Genomic DNA, 24,242 nt, shown 5'->3' with positions numbered 1-24,242 from the left:
CTTATCAATTTTGAATGGATTTCCAAACATGTGTTGTCTCACAGGTGTTGATTCTATTTCTCGTAATGGGGGAGTCATTTTCTTTAAGTAATCCTGGAATGAATGCAAATAATTATTAGATTAATTTCATCAGAATCATGAATATCTATCATCCACAAGTCCATCCTAACCAAACATGTAACAGATGTATACCATAGACTCGCAAACATTACAGTTGCAAACTAAGTCATTGGACCCTTGACAGGAGTGACTAGTGCTAAGCTAAAACGCAAGTCTAAACTGATAAGAAAATTCATAAAAAAAAAACTTAAATAAGTTGATCTTTCCTGATTTGACCTTAGACCAAGAAGGGAATGTTGCAAACCAACAGTTACCACTTAGACCCTTTGCTACAAGGATGCATGCTGTGGGGCAGCACTCACATCTGAAATAGAGTAATCTCCCCATTAGCCAGAATCCCTCATCCCTGGAACTCTCCAATAGCCTGAACTGAAATTGGCCCAGAAAAATTCTGAGATTGCATCATGTTCCAATGCATCCCCACATGCCAGGCACATGAGTGGCTTAGCTGCTTGGATTAGTGGTGATGTATGGTGACGTTGGGGGTGTTTGGGTGGTGTTGGGGGTGTGTGGGTGGTGTTGGGGGTGTGTGGGTGGTGTTGGGGGTGTGTGGGTGGTGTTGGGGGTGTGTGGGTGGTGTTGGGGGTGTGTGGGTGGTGTTGGGGGTGTGTGGGTGTGTGTGGGTGGTGTTGGGGGTGTGTGGGGTGGTGTTGGGGTGTGTGGTGGTGTGGTGTGGGTGGTGTTGTGGGTGGTGTTGGGGGTGTGTGGGTGGTGTTGGGGGTGTGTGGGTGGTGTTGGGGGTGAGTCAAGTTAGTGCTTAGCAAGGCACCAAACAGATGTACCTGTAAACCTCCATTAAAAATAAGCTTTTATGGTCTATATAATCTGAGCATCTATACGAGTAAAAATCTTATCAAAATAGTAATAAAGAACACTAACCTGGTAGTTGCCCATCTGACTGATAGGACGACAATGCAGTTGGTCACGGTCTCGGTCTGTTAACAGCAGCGTCAAGGATGACTGTGGAAAAGAAAAGCATTTTAGAATATGAAATCTAAGCTTATGAAGGTAAACATCTCTTTGTATTAATCCTCCCCAAGTGTAAAAAAAAAATATATTTTTCTTTTTGGGAAAGCATTATAAAAATTTATAATGTAGATATTACAGAATTAGGCAACCACTATGCAAGTGGGGAAAAACAGGGTGAGTAAACAAGGCACAAAAGTTGAAAATATTCAGCCACCATACCTGAAGGAAGTTTGCTCTCATCCGGGTCAACTGATCAAGAAGACAGGAGCGGGGAATATCAAATGGATTTCGGTACATTTGTGGATTCACTTCTCCTTCCCGAACTGCTAATACAAAGTTTGGGTAATCTGTGACTTGGTCACGAAGAGGTGCCAGCTTATCTGAAAAGTTAAAATCACATTAACTTCATATACGCATCTTAATTCTAGTAAGAATTTCAAATCTTTTATTATTCAAAGGACATCTATTTAAGAAGACAAAGAATTCAATAATATTATAACATAAGCAGGGTGAGCACCCATGTGGATACTATACAGTCATGGAAGTGATTCAATGCATTACAAACCAGTGCTATTTAGTCCTTGTTACACAGAGAACAAGTGCCATAACTTCTTGAACCATGAGATAGCAATCTGATAACATAACAGTTACAGATCTTTAGAACAAAGTGCAAGCCACTGAATATATGAATGATGCAATAAAATAATCCCCCACAAATTTTTTTACGGTTATTTTGAGATTCATTCTGGAAATGTGAGAAATGCCTTCAAAAGTATTTATAAAGTTTTACAAAGTTCCCACAGCCATTGCCTGCTCTTGAGAACTCCAGAAGTAATGAATATGATTGTTTCAGTGGCGATTACAAGATGAGAGAGGAAATAAGGGGTATTCACTGGCCTGACTCATTGTAAAATATGAATGTCAATACTATCTTGAATATCATAGACAGTAAAGTGAGCTATCGGATTGATAAATTCATAACATACCCAAGACCAAACCCACTGGCTTGAGGACAAATAGGAGACCAATAAATATGATGCAAACAGCAATAGACAAAGCTAAGAAAAATATAAATTTCAAGAAATGGGTTGTGACAAATGATGAGCAAGACAGAAGGATACGAACCAAGCCAAGTCAAAGTCTAGAAGAGCTGAAAACGAGTTTTGGAAGCAGATTGCAAATGAAGCAAAATCAAAACCAAAGGCCTTCTACCATTATGCAAAATTTAAATCAAAGACAATTGTGGGAGCATCAGATTTGAGACTTGAGGATGGTAATCATGCAGACTCAGATCAGGACAAGGCAGGGCAATAAATAATTTTTTTCTTAAGTATTCACAGAGAATGCACAATGCCTCTTTATGTTTGTGGATAAATGACTGAACACAGCACTAATGCACACCGACTACTCAGAAGACTGTATTACAAGCAGTGTCAAACCTTAAAAGTTCATAAGAATACCTGGCCTTGGCAGTGTGAACCCCGTGTTAAGAGAGTTGCTTGGTGAGCTTGTGAAGCCCCTTAAAATCCTATTCTGCATAAGCATGGATGAGCAAAAGGTCCCTAGCGACTAGAGAAAGACCTATGTGAGTCCAATATTAGAACAGGGTGATTGCCACGATATGAACAATTATAGGCTGGTGATTTTGACCAGCATAGTGTGTAAAGTACTGTACAAGAGAGCATTATATGTGATTCCATGATGGAACATCTACAACAAAATAACCTTGTGAAGCAATGCCTAGACACTCCTGCTCGACACAATTTACTTAAGGTGGTGGAAGGCTTTTGATAATGTACCTCAGAAAGTGTCTTCATGACTGCAAGTGTGTGGTGATCTGTTTAGTTCACACAACTGAATTAAGTAAAATGTCGCTGTCCTGACCTCTAATTCATTTACTTATTGATTTTAAAATCATAAACCAAGTTTTACTTTTATACCCTCAACCTACTGCCATCACTTGAGTTGGCAATTCATCTTCAACAATGTATAGTGTGCAAAATAGTGATGATGGCATGACCACAGAGCAAAACATGCCACTTTCACAACTGTTTGTACCTGTTTCAAACTTGCTTGACAAATAGTGATAGAGTAATCCCTAAATCGTCAGCTACAGGTTCACCAACCATCTGACTGCATTCCTCATCATAGAACTTCAGCTTGACTACCTAACTTGGTATGCCATGCCAAGCCAAACAGCAATGTCATAATTGTCATAATTTTCTAAGCATTAAATTATCTCCATATAAAGTTAGTTATGTTAACATCTTAATGGGTTCTGTACTTCTAGAATAACTTGAAGGATATCTTGGGGGAGCCATTGTAAGCGGTACAAATCACCAAATTAAGTCACCAAGTCAAATGGATATTCATAATTAACAAGCTCCAGGTGTGTTATGGTGAGCAAGATGTTTTGCCAGGAAACATTATACCTGTACACCATGTGGGAAAGACGACAAGCACACACTGGTGCTGTATATACAAATCTTAGCATGGCATAGAAAATTTGGGGCAATAAAAAGAACCATGGAACTGATAACTTGGTTCTTGCAAAAACAGTAAATGAAAACAACCTGTAATTCTCATCGTCCCCCATTACCACTACTTTATGGTAATTTACCATGCTTGTGTGGGCTAGCCGTCAATACTCGATGGCAGTCCCCAAAGATACACTAACTTCTCGTTGGGTTCTTATCTCTCCACACACCTGAACCATCTCACCAACCTCAATGCAATGCCATAAGTGCAGTAATTCTCTGTTGTTGTTGTTGTTGTTGTTATTGTTTTTTTTTACAAAATTACATTATACAATATCATGTAGGAGCAAAGCAAAAATCATTCAAAGTATTTAATACTTAAATCACAACAAAGGTTGCCTAGTAAGACACTTAGAGAGAGAGAGAGAGAGAGTGTGTAGTAGTCTCTTGTTCCTTTGCCATTTCTTAAGTAAAAACCAACACAATTTATTAAGTATTATTAAATGCTGGGGAAGGATTCCCTAATCCACCCCTACAAATGCAAAAACTGCATGCAACACACTGGCGTTAGTCACCGTCCCTCCTGTTTGAAGGTTAACAATCTTAACAATATGCATGGAAACCAATCTCTAGTGTAGAGATTTCCCGTAAGTTGCAGCGCTTAACAATACAGGGTTACACTCAACAGCAATGTAAATAGACTATCTGACATATAAGAAAGCTTACACTGAACATTAAATACCAATTGCCAAGAACACAAAATATTTATCCTTCTAACTGACCTTGAAGTGTGTGATTGGAGGTAAGGTGTTTGCATAATGGTCTACGAGGCTGCACTCTAATGCCCTCATGGACAACACAATTAGTTTGGGACAGTCTCTTCTCAACCTGTCAATAAAATACAGTATCAAAATAAGAATGGTAACTCAACTATATTGATCAAAAATAAGGAAAAGCAGAACAAAGGAGCATGAATTCTATACACCCAAGAATATTAATAATTAAATTTTAATATACACAATTAAATATAAAATTAATAATTAAGACATCACTGAAATAGCATATTCCCCATGACCTGTGATCCGACATTTACCTATAAATGTTTTGAGTGTTAAGTTGTACAGTAATGGAAAGCCTAAAGAAAACTGAAGATATTGTACTAATGTATAGTCCTCCAAAAAAGTATTGTTAGATTTTCCATTGCTACAATTTTAAACACTAGACAAAATGCTTTCATATGATCCCCAGTGCATCATCCTAAGTTAGTATGTCAGCTTGTCATATCAGCAACAGTTTAAGATGGGGGTAGGATTGGGGGAGAGTGTCATCCTTGTATGGCATACTACTGTAGATACTTCAATATAACAATAAATCCAAAAGGCTATATTAGTGTATGTATCATGTTGGGTGGAAGCAGGGCACATGTAAGCAAGCCACTGACTGATGATTACAAGAACACTGAAATATACATTAAATAGAAGTGTTTTGGAACATCATAACTGAGACTGAGACAGACCTCAAAATGGACACTACACCATAACATTGTTGTACTAATGAAGTCTCCTTCTTACTGAGTTTCACAATATGCCAACTCATGTTGTTCATGATGACTGATTTATGAAGAGTGACTCAGCAAATAGTACTTGATATCAGAGTGAACAGCTACAGCAATATATATAATACATAGGTCTCCATGGGATCTGCCAAGTTACTAATAAGTAAATGGCATTGGTTTAACACCGATATAAAGTTTAAAATTAAGGGACTTGCAGGCAACAGAACCCCACGTCCACCTAGAGCAAGACATTTGCGGTTAAGTTTCAGTGTGGCATCAGTTGTTTCAGGGAACCTACCCCATATTAATAATGTGGGTTCACTCTCCCCAGTTCGCCGCTCAATCTCAGCGTTACGTATACCCTCGTCATGATAGCGCCTATCACATCTGGTGATGTTTCCTTGATAATTCCTCGCCCCATTCGACGTAAGATCCAGTTGATGACTGGCATGGCATTGGAATTCGTTTACAACATCTACTCCGAGTCACGTAATATATGATCTGAAGCCTCGGAGGATTCGCATCATTCGAAAACGTATCTACTCATTCATGCTCAAAGAAAAGCAGATGTAGAACTACCAACAGTTCAGAAACAGGTCGAGTAACATTGCTCAGAAAGTTTTGAATCACATAGACCCCATGGCTTAGCATACACTGTACTTTTTGGGGGCACTAAACATGACATTTTGAACATCTGGCATCCGTATGAGCACCCAAGAGACATATGTCATTACAAGAAGCTGGAGACATTTTAAACAACTGTGCATTACCTTGGGTGAAAATGTGCAGGTTATTATTATAAGCCCTTGTGAATCAATTGGAATCAGTATGAACACCTGAGGGTCTTGAATTGTAAGTATCAGTGGTTATATTTTTCAGTGACAAAAAAGTGTGCCATATATGCTGTAAAATATGATAAGCAAGAGTACAAAGGGATAAACATGTGTACATTGGTGAAGCATTACTGATTTGCTGAGGAAGGAATTATTAGAAGGCATAAAGGAAATGTGAAACCCTTGATAAAGTTTGTTTTACTCAATAATAGATGAAAATTAATGCATATTTTAGAGTCTTCATCATCTTTGCCTGAGCCACCTCTTTTGGTAAGAAAAAAAGGAAATACATCAAAGTAAATTAAATTACCTCAAGACAGATGCGTTCATATTCTAGCTTGGCCTGGTTTTTTAGTCTCTTGAGCTGATTGGTAACTTGGAAGCTTAGGGAATTATCAAGGTTATCAGGAACGAGGTTAGGCGCCCCCATCCGTCCAAGAGCACGTTTCAGAGGCTGTTGAAAAACAATCTTAATTATTGAAGATCTTACCTTCACATGTAAAATAACGTTGCTAGCTCTGTCAAAAAATTTTATCAATAAAGAATGTACGATCTTCAAAAAATAGAGAAGCAAATACAATTCTGTTCTTAACAAAAAATATCACTGATGAATGAATTTCCATTTTATGACAAAGGGGAAGAAATGATCTGTTGAATCAATACCATAAATCACTGCCTGGCAGAGCATTTGCCAGCAGGACCTTAATGTTTAGCACCACGATGTACCCTCCTAAGTAAAATATTTTTTACAGCAAGTAACCTTCTCTCCAATCCAAACCTTGGTTTTAGATTCGTCCATGCTTGACCCAATCTGTGAGGCTTCAGGTTAGGTGTCAAAACAAACTGCATATTCACAGGGGGAGGCAGGAGTCAGCAGTGACCCACCGTCTCCCTCCCAGTAACTCAAATTGCACCACCTCACCTCACCACCTCACCCAACTCAGCACTCAACATCATTTCTGGTAAATAAAATTCAGTGTTTTGTTCATTTATTATCATGTTACATCATGAATGACTCATTGTATATGGTTAAAACCATCTGGCACAAACACATGATGACAAGGGACAAAGGCCAGGCACACACACACATATGAGCAATAATAAGGAGGTATCACCGACCGGCCTACCACAATGAGTACACCATACCCCCGTGACTCCCGAGCACACAGCAACAGCGACCTGGTAACAAGACATGACCCTGAACTCTCCAATAAAAGTGGGCCTACAGGGGAAGGGAGGGGTCAGTCTTAACTGCAAAGGGGCCAGCAACACTCGCTGTCCTGTCCCAACTGTCGCCCGCCCTGAGAGGTCAGCATGTTATATCACCAGCTGTACTGGAGAAGAAGACCAAGAATATTGCAAAAAAGTCTCAGCCCAGGCCATTGACGATGCACCAACTATTCATCATATCCACGCAAGTATTGGCTGTGTAGGTGGTGGAGTGGTGATCCTGAAATCCCCACGGTAGACAGTGTAAGTGCCCTATTAACGTTACGTTAGAACAAAAGAATAAACTGTGTCTATCTTGTAACAGCCTCCCATAAATCCCCCGTTGAACTAGTAAAATAAACCAGTAAAACACATTGGCTTTTATATACTACACTTGTACCGAGCCTGTGTTAATTTATATATATAATACAGTAATATCTCCATTGGCCGGAATCCCTCAAACCCAGAACTCTCCGATAGGCAGAAATTAAATTTTCTCTAAGAATTTTACGGAAAATTCCGGCTTTGGGAACGATTTTCCGAGGGGCACATATTCCGGAAAATTCTGAAAAAAAATCCGGGGATGGGGGAGTTTTTTCCGGGTTTGAAAGATGAAAATCAGGCACATTTTCTGGAAATTCCGAGAAAAACTTTCAGTTACCCGGAAAATTCCGGGGATGATGGTTTTTTTTAAGCTTCGAGAGATGATGTAATGGGCAATCTTTGGAACTTCCGAGAATATTTTTCCGTTTCCCAGAAAATTCCGGGGATGAAGGATTTTTTTCCCCGTCTTTGAGAGAGTCGTCTCATTCCCCGGAAATCTCTCATTCCTGGAAGTGCTCTGCACCAATCGTTCCGGATAACGGAGATATAAATAGCAGTTTTACAGCCTCAAGTCACGCTACCCTTTTCATCATTTGTGATTCTATTATTATAAATCCTTACTGTATCTACTGGATGAGTATGTCACACTAATTTATTATATTGTACAAGTAAAGTAAAAAACCACTCTAACAACTATAGACCTGCCTTGTGAAAACCAGATCTATTAATACAGTAAGTTCAAAATTGGGTTTATGACCTGTACTCATGCTTCAGAAATTCTCATTCCATAGATACTGTACTGTACTTGTTTACTTCACTGGAGAGAATATACAAAAGAGGAAATTAAAAAAGGTACGTAATTTGTGTGGAATGGTAATGCCAATCTCCAAAAAGACTTTGATACTATTAACATACTTTGCTGTGTAAATTAAATGCATTCATATTTGACAGGTAGAAAAAGTTGGTTAATGTGAATGGCAAAAAGTCAGAATCTGCTAAAATAATGTACGGGTGTGTTGCAAGGTGGTATACAAGGGCCTCTGCTCTTCTTATTGAATGTTAGTGAATTAAAAGTTGAAGTTAGTTATAAACTTTTGTTATATGCAAACCATTCTGTATCATTAGTATCAGGTAAGATGTTGTCTTCATCAAATTTATATTGAATAAGGAGTTAATTAATGTTAGTAACTGGTTGATAGATAAAGTGTCTCTCCATTTCTGTAAAACTGAATCCATTCAGTTTGGGTCTAAAGTTTAACTAAATAAATCTCCCAACTTGAATGTACAGCGTAATGGTTCAACTATCCAAGCGAAATCATCAGTAAAAATAACTTAGAGCAGTAATTGATCAGCCCATATAAGAACAAACAGCTCAAAGTTATTAAAAAAGTCTGCTCCAAAACAGAATTCTTGTCAAAGAAAACAAAATATCTAGATGGAGACAAAATTAAATTATTTTTGTCGGTTTTGGTACAGTGTACACTTGACTGTGCATGCTCAGCATGGTACAGCGGCTTAAATAAGAAAACTGAGTAAACTACAAATACTGTACATCAAAACAAACTCATCAGAATGGTACTGAAATTATTACCACATACACATTTGGAGTACTGTACAGTACTCTCATTTTAAGTTCTTACAGTAATTACCTGTTGAAACATGTGTTCATTTAAACTAGGTCATGTAGTGCTCCAAAGCATCAAATTATTTTACTCAGGTCACCATTATAAATGTATATAATATCAAAACAAGACAGTATACAGTAGAACCTAGATATAGAAGTGTGATAGGTAAAGTTTATTCAAGTAAATTGATGCAACAGAATTTAATAATTTACCTCTTGGTGCTCGGACTATTGTTGAAAACTGTAAAGTATTTCTTTTCAGCAAAGTATTAGAAAAAAAATATTATACATATAAATTTCTTACTTGGCAATTGTGTAATTACTCACTTGTTTTGAAATTGTTAATTTTTTGCCTTTCCAACTTTGGTCATGATACTCAATTATTTTTTTAGGACCAAAGTGTCTTTTGACTTCTTGTGTTATCCTCAAAACTCTATTACAGTACAGGTATTATATTGTATATTATTGTACATGTGATGAATTCCAATAAAATCAAAATTAGGTCTATGAAAAGAGACTACAAGTTGTGACATTACATCAGTTCACACTTTATTTCTCAATTTATGATCATATTTGCCTTGCGACCGGTGTTAAATATATTAACTGCATAGTGCAGTTTTCCTCCTACTTCAAAAATCTTCAAATTTTTCTCACCTCCCAAAATGCCTCTTGATCCACCCTATCAAATGGCTAGATTAAAAAATACAAAGGTAAAAACATTCACTTACATTGGCATAGTAAGGGGGCATCGTACGTAGATAATTATCAAACTGTATCCTCCATTCTTTGGTTGCTTTAAGACGATGTGTCTTGAATAGGTCATCCAACAGTGGTAGAAGAACTGGGTAGTTGTAAGGCATTACAAATAAGTTGACAGTCTGTAGGGTTGTACTAGCCTTCAGGTATCCGAATGGATGACCAACATCACTATTTTTGCTGCTGTTAGGAATGTACACCTATAATACAGATGTCAGTAATTAAAAACAAAATACATTTTACCAAGGCAGAAGGTATGTTACTTGAAAAATAAGTATTTCAATATACTGTAGTCTCTTTTATTCATAGTATTTAGAAATTACAGTACAAGCTACCTAATGGAGATGCATAATTGCAGTAACAATTAAAAAGTGAGCACTGACCTGCCAACAGACTGTTGGTTGTTTTCTTGAGAGGATGAATTGTGTTAGTGGGGAAGGTTCCAACTCATATTTATCAAAAGGTAAGTTATCAATTACCATGGGTTCTTGACTTGTGCATGTGAACTTCACATTGGGATGAGCACTTCTTGCAGGCTGAAAAAAATTGAATATTATAAATGCTTAGGTAAACAGTATGGACAGTAAATGCTTGCATATTGAAAGTGTTATGAATTTCAGCTATAGTAGTTGTCTTGAGCTTTCAAGGTACAGTAGTGATTCAAAAACCCAAATTCTTGCAAGCTTTAAAAAAAAAAAAAAAAGTACATCCAGTAGTGGACAGTGTATGCCCACTGTAGGCATCTGCTGGTGAGTAAAGTACAGTAAACCCTGTAGCTGTACTGTACAGTCATGGTCAAAAGTAATCATCCACCATCCTACTAACATACCCGCAACCTCAAGGCCTTTTCTACATGACATATCACAAGAGGGTGAGGGAAGTGAAGAGTGCTGTGGGTGGTGGACCCTGGTAAGTTAGGAGGGCGCAAATCAAGAGCCACATACGTAGTGAGAGTGTATGTGGTTTTAGAATTATTCTTAACATCTGAAGAAGGTGTTAAGTTGGTGGATGTAGCTTGACGTTGACAGGCTTAATGACCCTGGCAGTTAATAGGTCTAAAGCCCAACCAACCAAGAGGACAGGTACCCCAGGAGGTGAAGGGGAGCTTTTGGCAGGTAATGTGTCATTTGGGTTGCTAAGGCATCTATCTGGCTTCTGTGAAGGAAAGCCCATCATATAACAACATAAGAGAGAAGGGGGCATGGCTTGCTCACCACCAGTCACACTAAATAAGAATGAATTGTTGGATAGTCTGTGACTTGTCCACCCTGTAATAGCTTAATAACAGAGTCGTGAAAATAAATGATAGGTGATGAGGTGGTAGTGGCAATGGTGTTGGCCACTGCTCCACACCCAGCCCAGGATGGACGCTAAAGAATGTCAATTGGCGAGTAAATTATCAGTTTGCATGCGGCTGGCTACAAAGTGTCAGAAATTTCAAGGAAAGTAGATTCTGTATCACATGCGTAGGTAAATATTAAAAATAATTGTGATTTCCAACCTTGTATTCAATGTTTTTCCTCCTATCAACGTTATTATAAATATCTAAATTCCATTGCTTAATACTTGAACACAAAAACAATTGTAAATAAGGAAATGGGCAACACATTATAATCATAAAATAAGGGGCATCATCTATTACTCTTTCAAGTATGTAAACCTAAGATAATATAGTGAAAAATATTCAATCCATCCTTCCTTTCCTTCTTTCATGAATTTCCCTGTTTTCTTCAATTCCCTACCTCTCTGATGAAAAACTTGTACAGTATCACATACCACCCTCCCACCCCCCAACAAATGGCCCTCCCCATGTCGACCATTCCCCCCTCTTCATCCCATGTGACTTACCGTGCAGAAAGGACCCGGCCAGGCACATGGGTTAGGTGGTGGAATGAATGATTACTTTTGACCGTAACTGTACATCCTTCTTTTTTCCCCCCCCAATATGTTTGGTATCTACAGGAGTAAAGTTGGAATTACAAACAAGCTTTGGGAACATAACTTGCCCATAAGTAAAGGAGTTCTGTACTATATTACACACACAAGAGAAATCCAAAAATAATTGTGCAGACATTGGCATCTAAGACTATGCAAAGCAAGACAGGTCCACCATCTAACTTCGAGACTGACATATGAATGAGATAATATTTTTAGCAATCCACTGACAAATAAGCTTTACTTACCAGTGATAATGTGTTTGTATCAGGCCAAAAGGACTCTGGTATGGGCCAAAAGCCTGATGGACTTCCTCGCTGAGCTGGTCGAGGCACATATATCATTTTTCGGCAATTATGCCATGCATTACTTGGAGGATTTGGAAGGGGGAGAGGCATCGAGTTTGGAGTGTGAGGACGGCCACCATTCTGTAACATATGACCTAGCATGCCTCCTCCTCCAAGACCCCCACCTCCCAATCCTCCATTTCCTCCATTAGTTTCTACATTATTTTGCTGGTTTTCTTTGTCAACTTCTATGACATCAGGTGTTTCTTTACCTATCAAGAGAAAATCTGCATCAATACAATTTTAAATAGCTACTGTACAGACAAACTATTACTCAGAATAAACTCTGACCATTATTACCCAGTAAGACCCTTACTGGAAGCCTGTAGATAATAACAATAAGGAATGCATAGTGGAAAGACAAAGTGGGGAAATATGCAAGCAAGGTTGGTGCCAATTTGAATGATAAACCTTCGATAAACAACACTGCAATTACATTACAAGAACACACTTTTTGAACTACTCTCCTGTACATTTCAACTAAAAATAGTTACGAGTGAGATGTTTAGACCCTAGATAAATACAGCATTTCACAAGAGATAAATATTTGGAGTGACATAAATACTGTATACCTTACACTAATGTTAACACACAAAGTGCTCATATTGTAAAGTTAAAATAATTACCATCAGGGTTGATGGGTGGTGGGTCAGGGCCAATTTTTTCAAAATTTATTACAACACCACTCTGAACTTTCTGCACCAGGCTGTCTATACACTGTTGAAACATTCTGTGTGAACGCACAGCATATGATCGACCTGTTAAAGAAATCCAATCTTAGATACATTATATAAAAAACATTTACTCCTAAAAGATTAAATTTAATGGTGCACTATACTGTATATAACTTTTAAGGAGGTCAAATTACTTAAGAGAAAGAAAGAAAAAGGGGATCTCTCTCTCTCTTACACACACAAATGTTTTTCAAAAGCAGCCAGGAGCTCCAAGCCTATAAATGGACTTAACATAAATACATGTAAGTGAGAAGGTTGAATAAAAATATATTAAAACAATGAAACAGGGAAATGCTGATCATGCTGAAAAATCATCCACTGTCATGTATGATACGTTCTAATTCCATGACACAAGATTCTAATTTTCCTGTTTGCTTTTACTACACTATCTTATCAAGTAAATCTCATATAGACTGTATTGCAAAATTCATTATGAGGACCCATTAATTTCATACAAATTTCTTAATGAGAGAAATTTATAAAATTAAAAGACAAATTGGTCCATCAGATTTGATATCCTGTTTTGTGAACATTCGATGCTGTAGCTTTAACATGCATTATAGATCAAATACACTGGGGACCACATTCTCTTAAAATTCCACTTGTCTGATTGTTTTTTTTTTCCATTTTTCTATTTGAATAATGATCCAAAATTGGGTCCTCAGGAAGCACTCCCAAACTTAAGTGCTGCTGATAAAGGACTTCACCTCAGGGCTCATTTATTACCTTAAGGCTTTACTTTCATGGGCAATTACTATCAATTTATTACTAATAATCAGATTCAGTAACAGACACAATAAATACACTACAATAATAATGTTTCTTATACTATAAAACAAAATTTAGCAATGATTAATACTAAATACTTTCTATTACCTCCTGTCTGCTCACACAATTTATCTAGTGGTGAATTATCACTAGGAACCAGTCCCATTGGATCCGGCGCAGGGGTACCAGTTAATCGAAGAACTAGTCCAAATAACCGCTGGTCCCAACGGAAGATTTCTTTGGTAAGTTCAGCACCAGGGATGGGGTTCACTTTGGGCAGCGGGAAGATCTATAACAAAGGAAAGAATGTAATTGATGCCTGACATTATCATAAAAAAATAAAAAACCCCATTCATTTCTCAATATTCTAACACAAATATAAAGACAGGTTTGCCTTAAAAATTAATTAACAAAGTAACTGTCCATTTTTAACACATACTGTCCAGTGCAAACCAACTATAGCTAGTACTAATCCTGTCATAGCAGCCATTTCATAAAGGGACATTAATTCTTTCAACCATTGCACTTTATTTGTTATTATTTTTACATGAGTGAGATTATCCACTATGTAGAGCAAGAAGTAACTAAGTTTTCATTGTACAACTACAACAGTATGAGACCTGACCACATAAAGCTTACATCACTGTCATATGTTATTACACCAGGTTTTCATACCAAGGTAAATTTTCAGAGGTATATTTTATCTGTTTTTGTTTATAGTTTTATCCTTATATTAAATTCCAGACCAAAATAAGAGTATTGTAAAAGCTCCCCTCAAAAATAAGGATACAGAATGCTGTTGGATCCAAGTGATATTTTTCCCATTTAACCATAAAGTATCTGATGCATTATTGATATTTAAAATAGGGTACAGGAACTTAATCCTGTGACCAAGCCATTCTACTATGATGTAGCTATACAGTTAATACAAACAGAAAATCAAGAGTGTTATGCCTAAAATTGTCATCAATAAGACACTTGCTGTAGCTGTAACCAACTGCAAAAGTAATGCAAATGATAGTACAGTACAGTACCTATAGCAATACAGACTACTGTATATTACAAGAGGTATCTGAAAAAACTTAATGTCCTTAAGTATCATTTAATCATATCATTCAAATACTCACATCATCCTGGACCCCTTGCTGAGAGGAGAGCTTCCCTCCATCTGTTATGATGATGATTACAGATGGCTCCAGGAAAAACGGACTTCGCCCCGTGCCATAAGTGTCAATACCTGGTGAAAAAATTCTTAAAATACAAATGCTGTACCTGTACCATAACTGATTTACAAAACATATCTCATTCAGCTTCAGCAATGCTGTATCAAGATTACATTTCTCAGAACTAACAAAGTGGACTCCAATAAACATAGATGATTTTTAAAAGAGAACCTTCATATAACACAGACAAAAATTAAATATGCAAGGGAGGGAAGGAAGAAGGATGCATTACTTTTAAGTTCAAGAATATACAATACCTGACTGCATGCGATTTATATTAAGAACATCAAAAACATTCTTGATGGCAGGACCAAGTGTAGATAATCCTGTTGCCTTTATATTCTTCAATTCATTCATAAAGGTGGCCAAGTTTTCCTTCCAACCAGCCTGTGAAACAAGTAGTAGAAAAATCACATTTAAAAGAAATGTACATTTGGAGAAACATTAAAATATAAACTACAACTAATGACAACCTTGTACAGAAAGTCCCCTACTGGAAATATGCATCTGATGGCTTTGTCAGCTATCCTTGGTCAAGATGCCTTACTGCTCACTATCGTTGTATATCTTGTCTTGATACATTGGAAACGGTAAACTGTACCTCCACTGTCTTTGTACAGTGTGTACATACCTGCATTGCCTATGCACATGCTGGAAACTGCCATAGTCTATATTAAGTGATATCCCTGATAGCCAGAATCATTGGTGCAGAGTTCTTCCGGGAGTGAGATTTCCGGAAATTGAGACGAAAGACGTATTCAAGGAGTTCATAGATACCAGTAGCTACTTAGTGAAAATAGTAACTGTAGTAATTACAACTACAGTACACTTACAAGATAACTAATCAAGCTATCTTCTGCTTGGTTTTGGCCCTCATCAATTTCAAGGATGTTTAGCTTTGATGCTGTTCCCACAATAATATAGTACCGTACTGTAATGCTCTATTCTCCTTTTCTGTATGTTTCATGGTGGCATCTTCTAAGAAAACATGCAAGTACAGTATCTCAAAAATTTTATCCAGCATTAAAGAACTTAGTTCCTCTTTAATCTATACATCCTCACTTTGAATTTCTCACCTTGATGTGCATTGGTGGCTCCTCAAAGGTGAAAAGCATGTAACGATCTCCACGGCTTTCTGGACTCCGTTGCCGTAACTGTAAAATGTGAAGTTTTACATGTGTGTAATACTACTACTAATAAAAACATTTTATTTCATGTCGCAGTCAAAAGCCAAGAATGTACAGAAGACATGCATGGTACATACAGTAGCTACACAACAGTCTCACCAAGAATGCCAAGAAGACTATGCTAGTCTGCTGGACAAATGTACAGTACAGTACAGTAAAGTACGAGAGGGGAGGTTGTTCAACATAAGCTTTAGCACAAATTTGGTACAAGAAGTTTTTTCACAATGAGAGAGTACAATACTGTATATCTTCATGTATGAACTGGCATCTGTAGCACATTTATTAGGATAAGAATATTTTAAAAGTTTTACAGTACGGCTGAAAATTACATACATATGCCATTGTATCACACGGTAAAATGTATTGGGCAATATAAATTAAGTTTTGAAGAATGAAAAACATCTACTTAATTCATATTTGGTGTAGCGTGTTGGCTACCCTGAGGACAAGAGTTTTTCTTAACGCAACTAAAGACCCTCTCGTCATTGCTCATCCCTGCAACTCTTACTCCCTTAATGGATGCAGAGTGACCAGAGCAGCACACCTGATTTTATCAGACAGGTGAAGCATCAATATGAAGGATGTACTCTTCAACACACAGGGGTGGAACATGATGCTTCTACCTTCAGTCTGCCAGATAAATCAAAATGAGAGCTTATCCTCATAAAAGAGAGTAGGTTTGAGCTACACTTTTTATCAATATGTCTCCAATGAGACTTTTACTTATAAAATGTGTCAATTTAGTAATTCATTAGCAATTAATATATCTGATTTCTCTTGGACGGCATCACACAAATAGGCCAACAAAATACTATAGTCAGTGGTGGTCATTGTTTAAAGGTGACAGGTAGTTAATCAGCAGAATCCCTTTGGTAGCTATCCCAGAAAATTAAGGCTGATACCACCAATAGAAGGTTCACTGCTGAATGTCTTGGAGATGAGAGGATCCATGTGCTTATATTGCATGGAGTCTATCTTTGATTCTAGGTACTAATGATGAAACCAGGTCTCAAAGGTAGTAGGCAGTTATCAAACAAGGAGGTACTACTGCCTGTTAAGATATTGGAAGCATACAGTAATGTGTTATTTAATGGTAGACCCTACTGCCATCAAGATTTTTTTTAACAAAGTCTCAGGTTGCTGATTTGACTTTCTGCCTCATTTACACACAATTGCAAGGCTTCAATTATTTTATTTTTTATTTATTTTAAATACAATTATTATTGTATTTTTTGGCCCACCAGGCCCTGATGTGGGTCATTGACCTGTGCCCAGGCAGGTTAATCCCTGTAAAAAAAAAAATAAAAAAAATAAATAAAAGTCTCATCTAATGGGAAAAATACTTGGCTGAACTGGCTTCCAACAGTTCAGGGAACTCATGACCTGAGGTCATCCTCTGCTGTCAGTCTCCTGAGTACTAAAGTTTTGCAGAACCCATCTTGCTAAAATCTGATAATAGTGGGTCCTACTAACAGGACAGTGTGAATACAGCACACTATAATACTGTACTAAACGTTTGGTACACAACGGGGCTGTGTGACCAGCATTGCACCTGACCACCTTTGCTTCTTTCCAAATGCATAGTTAAGTACCCAATTACAGATGGGTGGACTGGGAGTAAACTGAGAATGAACCAGTAACCATGAGGCAAGCACTGTATTCACTCAGCTGCCATACACAGCAGAATTTGTAGACATCAATAAACATTCATGGATGGCGGTTAGTTTGGTTACACACTACCAGTGAAATGCAAAGTTTTGTGTTTATTTCATCAACTCTGATACACCAGACAATCATAAACAAGCTCTCAAATTTAGCTACAGTTACATCAGGGACAACTGGAGGCTGCCCTGACCAGAGGTTATCTGCAATGTTCTTGTATCCACGTTTTAGCTCCGTGGCCAATGTACTTCACCATGTGTTAATGAACTTTGTTGTGGAACATTTTTTATTCTTCAGGAATTGTAAGCCAATGTAGTAGTGCTTAATTTTGCCAACATATGTAATTTTTTCAGACATCACGGTTTAAGTTCTCACTCTAAAAAACAGTGGTTCTCAAAGTGTAGTCTGTGGACCCTGGGAGTCCGGGGAATGTTCCAGGGGGTCAGCCTAAAATCTGACAGATGCAATTTTTCTACTTAAACCACTTTGCTTCCCACCTCTTGCATTTAAAATAATCTTACAGTAAACATGATTTACCTTATATATTCTTCAATACTCTAGGGCAGGGGTGGGCAAAGTGCGGCCCGCGGGCCACATTTGGCCCGCCAAATTATTTCTGTGGCCCGCCACTGCATTTGGCAATCAGAAAAAAAAATTCTTATTAATTACAGAACGGACAATTTTGGAAGTTGGGAGGACATAGCAGCAATACTGGCCCGTCGCTGTTAACCTGTGGCCCGCGAAGTGTGCCACCATTCATGAAGTGGCCCTCCATCAAAAATAATTGCCCACCCCTACTCTAGGGTTTGGTAATGCTTGGTTTAGTCAACTACAGTAGCACTGGAGACAACACTGAGTAGATTTCAGCAATGACATTCCCTCAGAACCACTGACACCACCATGTACTTCAGGAAATTTTTACAGTAAAAGTAACCATGATTTTGTTTGGGTTCTTTTGAATATTGTTGCTAAAAACTAGACAGAGATTAGTGTAACCACACAAGTTTGTGGGATAAAAGTTAAAGATGTGTTGGAGACAGTGGCAGCCAGGTCACCTTACTGGACAAACCAGCTGCTCTATAGATTCAACCTGCATTTATCTCTGCTCAGGTAACTTATGGCTGCTGTTATAGAGTTCATTGCAGTTATGGTTATAGATGTGGGTTTGATATACCTGTACAGGCTTGGGCCCATTGTGTAAACACACAAAATAGTAAAAAAGAGTAAATGTACATTTGTATAAAATTCTCAGTTTCTTCACAACTGGATTTAACATGGTGAACCTGTACATAAACATACAGATTTTAACAATCCTAAATTACTGACAAAGTTTATTAAAGTACAGTACAATATCTTTATATTTTATCCAAGATACCCAGAATATACCCATATACTGTACCTGTACCATCATCATACTCTTAATACTGCTGGGACTTTTTTTTAGATAAAGGAACCTCAACCTGTACAGATATCCTCAACATAAGCAGGGGTTTTGCTCCTGGAAATTCATTCTTTAAGTGAAAAAAGCACAGATCGAATGGTAGTACTGTAGTACCTGTGTGTGATGGGGGGGAAATGTTAAGTCAACTGGGAGGTTTTCACACAAAGTTCACTACTACATGTCCTGTAAAAATAATAGTACTGTAATTAATATATACCTTGTAAACAATGAGCATGTTACAGGTATAGTACAGTCGAGCATCCTGGGTAACCATATAAACTGCTTGACAGCTTAAAGTTCACATTATCCAAAGAAGAAATGTGTAAAATGTGTTTGCTATTTGCTAAAACATATACAGCAGTTGCTTTCACGTATAAAAAAAAGTTTCAAATGTGACCTTAGTTACAACGTTGTCGTTTATTGGGGGTACCTGTGCTTTATTTCATGAAGCCCAATGTTGGAGGTTAACTACTGTATAGACTCAGAGGTATCATTACCCTATCAGTAGTGTTCACATTAATAGCTTTATAATTTTGTAATAAATGACATGCTTGAGAATGCTTTCACACAAAAAGCAATTTTCTCAACACCAAATGCACTAGAAATTCCTCTCTAGTGCAGCCTGGCAATTTGATGGGGGCAAAGTAAGGTAGGGGAAATTGTTCCTTGTAACACATTACCGCATTTCCATTAACAAGGCACATTCAATAGCACACTATCATAAAATCCAACAACAATCTTTTTAGAATTTCTTTTAAACATTTAATTTTCATGATGTATTCAATCATTAGGTTTGCCTAAGAGAAAACTCTGCAAATAACCCAGGACTATACTACCGTACTGTAGTCAACAATTCTGACTTAGTCAATAAACTCAACCAGTTTGATAAATCACAATTTAAAAAGGGACTTATGAATAATACTCCTTATTGTGAGGCAGAACTACAATAATTTACCTACAAACTGATAACAATAAGGTCATACAGCTCTAATAGATATGTAGCCAGGAGTTTTTTTAAAGAGCTTAAAATGTCAGTCTTATTAATACAGTATCACAAATACAAACAAAAAAATTTATGCCTTCCTGTACATGCAAGTCAAAACTTAGGCTGCAAGTAGCACTTAAGTAGCTGCTATACTGAACTGTAATATAATACTGTATTTAGATATTGTACAGTACAGTATACTCTTTCATATCCAACCCATAGCATAAAGGAATTCCCAAGAAACCAGAACTTTCAATAAGACACTGTAATCTAAACTAATTGTATCAGGCATATCAAGCGATGGTCTAGCTTTCTGTGATTGTTTCTTTATGTGGTAAAAGGAGCCTGGTTACAGACTTCTGTGATCTTGTCTGAAAAAATGGCACTTCAAATATTCAAAACTATATATTCTACAGTCTGCCATGGCTTGAAACAGTGAAGAAAAAATATAGACATTCCTACCAACAGAGGAAGAAAGTAAAAGGTTATCTGTTAATATTATACAGGATAGTAGAGTACTGTACTGTAGACATTACTGTAGTAAGGTTGAATATATTCAGAACCAAGTGTTTGGATGAACAAATTCAATATCACTTTGTCAAATACAAAGGTTAAAAAGAACTAATTAAGTTTTTGGAAGTACTTACACCCAATGCTGTAGATACCAAGAGCATTATTTGCACCTCACTGGGAATGTACCAAGTGCATTATTTGTCATTGACTAATATGTACCTGTAGTAGGCAGTTATCAAACAGATAGACACTGGGAAGATATTGGAAGCATAATGTGTTGTCTAATGGTAGACCCAGCTGCCATATGTGACCAAGTCCCAGGTTGCTGATTTGACTGTTCTGCCTCATTGACACACAATTGCAGGGTTTCAATTGTTTCTCTTACTATTGACAAATAACATACATATATTGTTTCTCACTATTGATTTTTTTTTTTTATGGTCATTTAATATTATTATTTTATTTTTATTAAATACTTTTTCTAATTATTTTTATTAATTACTATTATTATTAAATTTCGTCCCCCAGGCCCTGATGTGGGTCACTGACCTGTGCCCTGGTGAGCTAATCCAGTAAAAAAAAAAAAAAATAAATAAATAAAAAAACAGTCCAACTATGAGTATTTCTAACTATGGTAAAGATTCAATTTTGGTTGAGCATGGAAAAAAATTAATTATATATATATATATATATATATATATATATATATATATATATATATATATATATATATATATATATATATATATATATATATATATATATATATATATATATATATATATATATATATATATATATATATACTGTATATGGAAAGAGAGAGAGAGAGAAAAAAAAAACGTATGTTTCTGGCACAAATTTATATTTTTTTAAATATTTTAATCGATATGACCTCCCCAATTACCAACAATATTGGTTGTTCAAAGTGGGCAGGGATTTGAAGTACACTACGTATAGAAAAAATATGGGGTAAAATACTGTACTAAAAAGAACACCAAACAAACCTTTGAAAGCCTTACCTAATCTTCCCCAACCAATAAAAAGATAAAAAAATCGCTTTAGAGTCTATGGGTCCCTTCCTCATCTGAACACTGGAAACTAAGCCATCACATATTAAACACTGAAAACATATATAAAGTAGGCTTTTTATAGGTTAGGTTAGGTTGTTGGAGGTTTGCGTGGTGTTCTTTTGGTAAGTTTTCATTTGTTGCTACCATACAAAATCAGAGTTGAGATAAGTTTCCCCCTCCCATCTCAGAATCTAGAGATCTGCTATATAAATCAAGGTAAAAAGTGTTCAGAACACAAAAAAACACTAACAGGGGAGCTCCACAGTCACTCAATGTTCTGGCTCTGTACCGCCACATACAAACATACATAATAAAATGTTAAATATCTCGCTTAAAAGTAATTTGCGCCAGAAATGCCATTTAAGAAAATTGTCTTAGAATTGTCAAAATTAATGATTGCAACTTTAAAATTCCCAATATTCATTTAGTGCCAACAAGTGAAATACTACCTTTCGTTTCAGTATTTTACCCCATATTTTTCCCTATATGTACTGCACTTCAAAGCCCTGCCCACATTGAACAACCAGTATTGTTAGTAATTGTTCAGGTCTTATTGGTTAAAATACTAAAAATATATAAATTTGCACTGATAACATGCATAATAGAAAAAAGTATGTATTTTTTGCCCTTTCTCCCTATATAAAGAGAAATATGAGATTCCATGCTCGACCTAAAACTAATCTTTACCCTAACTACTGTATTTTCCAGTTGAACTTTATGACATGTTTGGGTAAATAAACAGCTGTCTACTCATTCTACTTTCAGCAGAAGGTTAGGTTAGGTTTTGGATGCAAATATCATGCACCGCTATGATTAGGTTATGTTTCAGGTACTAAAACCACATACAGTTAAGTTTAGTTTCTGGTGTAAATTTATAGGGGATAAAACAAAGTACTGTAATAGTAATGCTAGACAGTTGAAACAATGTGTATAGCACCAATTCTCTTAACAAAAATTACAAAGGGCAAAGTGTATGACGATGTAAACTAAGACTGTGGCCATAGTGTTTGGGGAACTTTTTCACTCACGTCCAACATGTTCACTGTGAGGGGCAAATTTGCATGCAAGAAGTTACTTACTGCAAAATACAAACTTAATTCATGAGGAGGTAACATACACACCAGTTTGTAAGTGTACTAAACGGGTGCAAGATAACAAATGGCTTGATATGTTATGAGAAATTAAAAAAAAAACTTCTATACTAGTCCCTAGATACTATGATGTCTTGTTAATATACAGTAAGAATGAATTTACAGTAAATATGGAGCAAATTGATAGAACTTAAACCACTTTTAAGTAATAACACAATTTAAAACATCTATTAAAATCATGAAAAGTCTATCTCTTCAAATGAACAAATACAATTATTTTCTTTCCATATGAAGTTAAAATGAATGTTTCAATATGCTGTATAATCCTGCCTCTTTGAAGTAAGGCATATTAACACACTGATAACTAAGTGAGTTAATTTTTCTCCTGCTTCCATACTTAACATGAGATAATATAAGGTAGTAATTATTAGCTAGTTTTTATGAAGGTTTATCCTGGAAACTTGAGTGTTGTTCCCATCCTAGAGACATATAGCAGTAGAGTGAAGGATGAGTGATGACATTACCACCTAGCCATCAGCCACGTTCACATATTCGAACACGGTCCCTTTGAACTGCCTCCTTAATGCAGCATGTATTTAACTGATTTACCTCTATAAGGACATATTATTTTTTCTCACCAAACCTTGTGCACCACCCTCTCTCACTATATTTTGTCCACATCCTTCTAAGTTTCCAAATAACGACGTACGGGACCACAGTATAATCACCATCACGGCTGTCCTCACCTTCACGAATGTCTCCACGGCGCCTTTCGCTATATCCAGCATTGTTGGTCTGGCCCCTATGAAAGTTCTTTGGTTCATAGAGGCCGAAGTATCGATAAGGAACACTATGATTGTCATTCTGGAACCAGTTAATTAAGTTGTCACATGTGTAGGTGAGGAAGAATTAGTGGTTCATGACAGCACGCAGCGCCCCCCCTCTGCTCGGCTCGACGGCTGGGCCACGACTGACTCAGGACTTCTCCCTCACCTCAACAAGCCCTCACAGCTGCCAACATAACACACCCTCATATAATATATTGAACATAAACAAATAAATTCTAAACAATTTATACATACTCATTTACTCTGTTTATATCATAATAAGTCATCCAATATAAGTAATGAGTAGCAATAAGGGTATTTTTTAACGTTTGGTACACGCTTCACGAATCCTGCGAAAATTAATTACGCCAATAATTTTTCTGTCTCAAAATTAAAGTAAAATAATCCATGTTGCATTAGGCTATACTCAGATGTCACATATGAACATTTTAAAATAAATTATCACAACATTTCTAGGTTAATATTGTTCACCTTAAACGCCATAAATAAGTCTGGCGAAGTGATACATTGCATCTGTAAGGTTGGCACCACCGTTCACAATATGTGCCCGGTCTCATCATACAGGTAT

General features: G+C 36.8%; 1 protein-coding gene across 1 annotated transcript in view; it reads right to left on the bottom strand.

The window, feature by feature from the left end:
• Positions 1-23,784, bottom strand: part of LOC121853795 (integrator complex subunit 6-like) — a 32,377-nt gene extending 8,593 nt beyond the window's left edge. The window contains exons 1-14 of the mRNA XM_042348168.1: positions 23,573-23,784; positions 15,951-16,028; positions 15,132-15,261; positions 14,779-14,888; positions 13,760-13,940; positions 12,776-12,907; positions 12,051-12,361; positions 10,251-10,403; positions 9,840-10,067; positions 6,265-6,408; positions 4,349-4,454; positions 1,309-1,469; positions 1,000-1,080; positions 1-93 (exon numbers count right to left, since the gene is read on the bottom strand). Coding sequence (XP_042204102.1) covers positions 1-93; positions 1,000-1,080; positions 1,309-1,469; positions 4,349-4,454; positions 6,265-6,408; positions 9,840-10,067; positions 10,251-10,403; positions 12,051-12,361; positions 12,776-12,907; positions 13,760-13,940; positions 14,779-14,888; positions 15,132-15,261; positions 15,951-16,028; positions 23,573-23,689 — 2,025 coding nt within the window. The 5' untranslated portion in view covers positions 23,690-23,784. The remainder of the gene's footprint in view (positions 94-999; positions 1,081-1,308; positions 1,470-4,348; positions 4,455-6,264; positions 6,409-9,839; positions 10,068-10,250; positions 10,404-12,050; positions 12,362-12,775; positions 12,908-13,759; positions 13,941-14,778; positions 14,889-15,131; positions 15,262-15,950; positions 16,029-23,572) is intronic.
• Between the last annotated feature and the right edge of the window lie 458 nt (positions 23,785-24,242).

The sequence above is a fragment of the Homarus americanus genome, unplaced genomic scaffold, assembly GCF_018991925.1.
Source record: "Homarus americanus isolate GMGI-L3 unplaced genomic scaffold, GMGI_Hamer_2.0 scaffold50564, whole genome shotgun sequence".
NCBI lineage: Eukaryota > Metazoa > Arthropoda > Malacostraca > Decapoda > Nephropidae > Homarus > Homarus americanus.
The sequence above is the reverse complement of the archived record's forward strand: the minus strand, read 5'-3'. Positions and strand labels throughout refer to the sequence as shown.